The following is a 5,213-nucleotide window of genomic DNA, read 5'->3' on the forward strand; positions in this document are numbered from 1 at the left end:
GCTGAGAGCCTCGACATAGCCAAGGTTTTTGATAAGGTCAGGCACCGTGGTCTCCTTTCCAAGCATCCTACATATGGTTTGCCCGATAACTTGTGTGAGTGGATTTCTAGCTTTCTGCATGGGCATAGAATGCGTGTCGTCGTGGGCATGCTTCGAAGCTCATGATGGTAAATGCCGGAGTTCCACAGGGCTCGGTACTGTCGCTCTCCTTGTTTCTTATGTATATCAATGATGTTAGCACTTGGCAACATTTATTATTATGCAGATGACAGCACGGTTCATGAGCGATATTGCTATGAGACCCCTGGTTCCCGGGTGGACACTGTGAGGAGACGCGAGGATCTTGTCATTGAGTGCAACTGGACTCTGATCCTCAATTCTATCGGTAATCTCATATTTTCGGTGTATAAACATGAGACATAACATTTGATTATTAAACATTAGATAATAGAAACCACAAAGCTATTTCATCGATTTGTTGCATAGGAACTCATTTTTTAAATTTTAGCAGGTAGAAAATCTAGTAGGGTTTAAAAATGTGGAACGCATCGTGCTTTAATCTTTATTCGTTAGTTCCTTCTTCTGCCCCTTATCAATTAATTTCACATTGCATATTTGGCATATAAATAGTTTTTAAGGCCCTCTATCTGACGTCAATCGATTCAAGAATCAAATCGTCCTAGAAAAATCCACACAAAGTATTGCAAGATTTTGGTTCAAAGTCAGGACCTCTTGGTCTACAACCGGCATGTGTTGCCACTTGTCCAAGAAAGCGAAAATGTAATTATTTATTAGTTAACAGACAAAAGAAAAATAACTACATTTCATGACCGAAGCAAATAAAAGGTGTCTTATCCTGCTCATGATTTATTTAGTGGAAACAAAATATTATGATCTGATTAAATTTTATTTTTGATAGCACGATAATAATTACAAATACCTTTTAGCATTAAGATCTAATTTCGTTAGTGACAGTAACGATCAGTTATAGTTCTTTTTTTCTAATTAATTATGAGGTTTGTTTTGTGGCAACTTTTACATCTGATTTAGATACTTGTCGAGTACAGTCGATTAGACTCAAACACGAATGGGTAAACAGCTTAGTTAGGTGTATTCGTTGCTCATAATTCATAGTCATATATTCGTGCACAATTTATTCGACGATAGTCTCAGTGAGGCATTATAGCTTTAACTATTCGTCATTTGTGTTGTAGTAACTTTTATCGCTTTTCCTTAAGTTGTTTCTTTTACTTTTACAATTCATGAAAAAATTAAAACCATTTATTCGCCTCTAGCAATCATAAATATACAAGTTGGAGGGACTTTTTCAAATTTAACTCCTACTTCCTTCTCAAAATCTTCGGTATTCATTTCGCATACGGTTTCCCAGTTATCACGGATGGCTGCCTTCTGTGTTCCAAATGACGTCATCCATGCTCCAGTCATTGGGATATTATGTTCTTTGCACATCAGGCGTCTGGAATCAATGGCACATTTTCAAATAGCAGACGCTTTATTACTTAGACTTTAAAAAAATGAGAAATATTAACATAATGAACTAATGGTGTTTTATTCACATACAAATAAACAATATGTAATGATAATACTCTTTTGAACTTTATGAGATTACCTATGAGTGTAACAATCCCTTCCGTGATACATTAACTAGCTCGTTTTCTGGTCTATTCTATAAAAATAATTTTTAGCATTTGATTTCGTAAAATTTTCCCTTTAGAATTCAATTTGATTTGTAGTTTATAAAAATGAAAAACAAGAAAACTGTACGCCGTGTTACCTCACCCTGAAGAACTCTTGAGCGATACCAAGACCTCTACATTTTGGTAGAACCACAACTCCTCTACCATCGTAGAATTCATCCAAATCGTATTTTTCAAAAACGTTGTATTTCGCTGATAGACATTTCATTATTTCGAGGAATTTCTTGATTTCTTCAGTGTTCGCGTCCTGTAAGAATTAGACGATTTTGTTAAGAGTTTACCTTCAAAATATATATTCCGATTATATTAAATTAAAATTATATTTACGACTTCACATACATTATGGTTGTTTGCAATAGTAATCTATTGAAGGGAGTGCTGGAAATAATTGATATAAAACTTATTTAAAGAGACAGTGGTAATTGGTAACCAATTACCTAGGCTTTCGGTCTATTTTGGTCTTACCGATGATAATTTGATTGCCCTAATTAGATTGTTCTAGAATAGACAATCTAATTAGGGCAATCGTTCATTTCCGACACAACCTAGCTTTTAATCGTCCTACAATACGTGTCTAAGTTAAATATGTATATAAATGTTAGCTTCTTTTGTAAATTAAGTAAAGTAGAATCTTACATACGTCATATGTTATTTCTTTAAACGCTTCTTCCTTTGTTTCCAAAACCATCAGCGATGCGCCAAGTAATTCACTATTAGTGTCAGTTTCGTCATCCGAGACACAAATTGTTATTTGATGTGGCTTTTCATTCCAAGATTCCTTATAAAGTTTTAGTAGTTCTGCCATTGCTTCGGGATTTTTGGGTACACCTTAAAAACACTTTATTTATTTATACATTTTACATGCAGAGAAGTACATAGGCAGACTTAATACTAAAGGGATTTTTTATCAGTCGAAGTTAGGTGATACAGACATAAGCATGATAGATACATTTACAAATTCATACCATATATCAGGAAAATATTGATTGACAGGCTGACAAGTGAATTCATTTCACTTGTTCAATTTCTGCATATCTCTACGGAGATATAGAGTAAGCATTTTATAATTATTATATCTAATATTTAAATAAAGTTAAACTAATTATTAATGTAAATGATATTTCATTATAAATGTACCTTATCAATTGACTGTCAATTGAAATTAAACTAATTTTCGGATTCTATCGCGATGTTAGTATTTTATTTTCTCCCGACGTTTCGAAGACTTTGCAGCCTTCATGGTCACGGGGGGGACTGAGGTGTTGTTCATCCGTAAAGTTAAAGTTACAATATCTACCTACATTTTACAATATACAACTTTTTTTAAATTTTTTAAAAATTTTAGCTGTTCTTGGTCCGATCTACGCAGAATGAGCTCACAGTGTCTTGAAGTCTGGCAGCCGGTCTTTTGGGTTCCGATTTAATTAAATGTAGAACTGGATCCCAGGCTTGTGCAAGCTTCCAACCATCTTCCCTATTGAAATTAGGATGTTTTTAATTTCAATAGCCTCGCGAATCATCCTAGGCAGGAATCGGTGTTCTTTGGCGAGGATTTGTGGCTTGTCTAGTCGCAGATAATGATTGGCGCCTCCCTCAGAGTGTTCAGCGACTGCAGACTTCGTCGAGCGTCGGTGTTTCACGTCAGCTATATGTTCTTTTACGCGGGTCCCTATATTTCTTTTTGTTTGCCCGATATAAGAGAGGCCACAGTTGCAATCTATTTTGTATACTCCCGGTTCTGTAGTATTCGGTTATTCTGCGTAGATCGGACCACCAACAGATAAAATTGTTAAAAAATTAAAAAAAAGTTGTATAATTGTAAAATGTAGGTAGATATTGTAACATTGACTTACGGATGAACAACACCTCAGTCCCCCCCGTGACCATGAAGGCTGCAAAGTCTTCGAAACGTCGGGAGAAAATAAAATACTAACATCGCGATAGAATCCGAAAATTAGTTTAATTTCAATGTCTAACATTCGCGTAAACATAAGAAATCATTATAATTGACTGTCAACTAATAAGCGGCTGCTAGCAGCCGCTTATTAGAGAGCGACTTTAATGGACATGAAATAACATATATTTTTATTAATATATATTTTCTGATAGCCCGATATTCATGATGAAATATCATTTAAATCATTAGTTAGTTGAACTTAATAAACTTTCCTACTTGTTAACACACCATGATCCGTTGGATTGTTGATACCGATATACATAATATTATAATGTATAGGTAATATATTATACCATATATTATGTTAATCAACATTTTTTTATCTGCGCTATCTATAGTATCGTATCCGATGTATATAGGATATGATGTTAGTTATATGTTGTTAGTTATACAATCTACAATTGGATAGTTAACAACCTCTTTTTTTAGGTAATAGGTACAGATTTCAAAAATGTTTGTCATCTAAAATCTAGCAGGAAAAGAATTATTAATTCTACCCAGTGACAAATAAGTTATAACTTATAAAGCTTTGGATATTTAGTGTAACGGGTAGCTGTCAAATAACATAAATGGCAATTATGACGTCACGGAGTGTAACCGGCCGTATCAGTGTGTGCGTTAGTAAGAGACAGCGTAATAACCCCACCATACCCCCACTTTTGCTCATAACAATATTTCAGATATGAATAACAACTTTATTTTTCAATCAATTTGATGCTGATTTCACGGAAGAATTTCTTTATCGTATTTTTTTCTGTTACATAATAGGAAATAATGTACAAAATTAAAAATTGGAAAGTATAATTAATTAGTCACGACTGGCAACAATATGACCGTTAAGACAAGTGAGTGATATCAGATGCAGACGGCAACGAGATATGACCTGAGCGTAATATAGTACTAACCTGAACCTTTGTGCAACGACTCTTCCGGTGCATAATGGGTCATTAACAACTTCGTGACATCTTCTATTCTGTCTTCTGGCATGTCTTCTATGCGAAGCTTCAATACTGTTCCATCCCTTGATTTTGCAGAAAAACGAGACCACACTTTAAGCCCGGACATGTTGACACGCGAGAAATGATGCAGTAGACACTGGGACAGCATGTTCTTGTCGGTATATTATATGTTTTGACATATATACTTCTTATCTCTGAGTGATGATAACTTTGCAATGTTAGATACTATGAATTTTGGGTATCATCAATGATAACTCGCTATCTATGTCAATATAGCGATAGTTTGTACGACAAGGAAAGAAAAAAAGTTTTCGTTATTGTTGGCGACACGACGAGCCGACGGCCGCCGGAGGACTGAGGCCCACCTTTTTTTTTAACCTGGCTTACCTTTATTAGCCTGATAAGGTTCGGCTTTTACAAACACACCGGACTTTCGGGTGAGCGCTTTAGGCACTCGAAACCGTTTGAAATTAAGTGACCATGCTGAGGGTAACCCACTAACGTATTACGAACCTCGGCTCGGGACGGCCACTGGGAGAGGATGGAGACATCAGCGATTTTGGGATGAGTGTACTATCA

The 5,213-nt window shown here is 35.4% G+C and overlaps 1 protein-coding gene across 1 annotated transcript; it reads right to left on the bottom strand.

Annotated features, from left to right (window-relative positions):
* Positions 1-854: 854 nt before the first annotated feature.
* On the bottom strand, positions 855-4,985 carry LOC115443599. Its single transcript, XM_030169062.2, has 4 exons — positions 4,581-4,985; positions 2,359-2,546; positions 1,796-1,965; positions 855-1,477 (listed from the first exon to the last, which is right to left on the bottom strand). The coding sequence occupies exons 1-4, from the start codon at positions 4,780-4,782 to the stop codon at positions 1,282-1,284; spliced, it is 756 nt and encodes a 251-aa protein (XP_030024922.1). The 5' UTR covers positions 4,783-4,985; the 3' UTR covers positions 855-1,281.
* Between the last annotated feature and the right edge of the window lie 228 nt (positions 4,986-5,213).

Source organism: Manduca sexta, chromosome 12 (genome assembly GCF_014839805.1).
Source record: "Manduca sexta isolate Smith_Timp_Sample1 chromosome 12, JHU_Msex_v1.0, whole genome shotgun sequence".
Lineage (NCBI taxonomy): Eukaryota > Metazoa > Arthropoda > Insecta > Lepidoptera > Sphingidae > Manduca > Manduca sexta.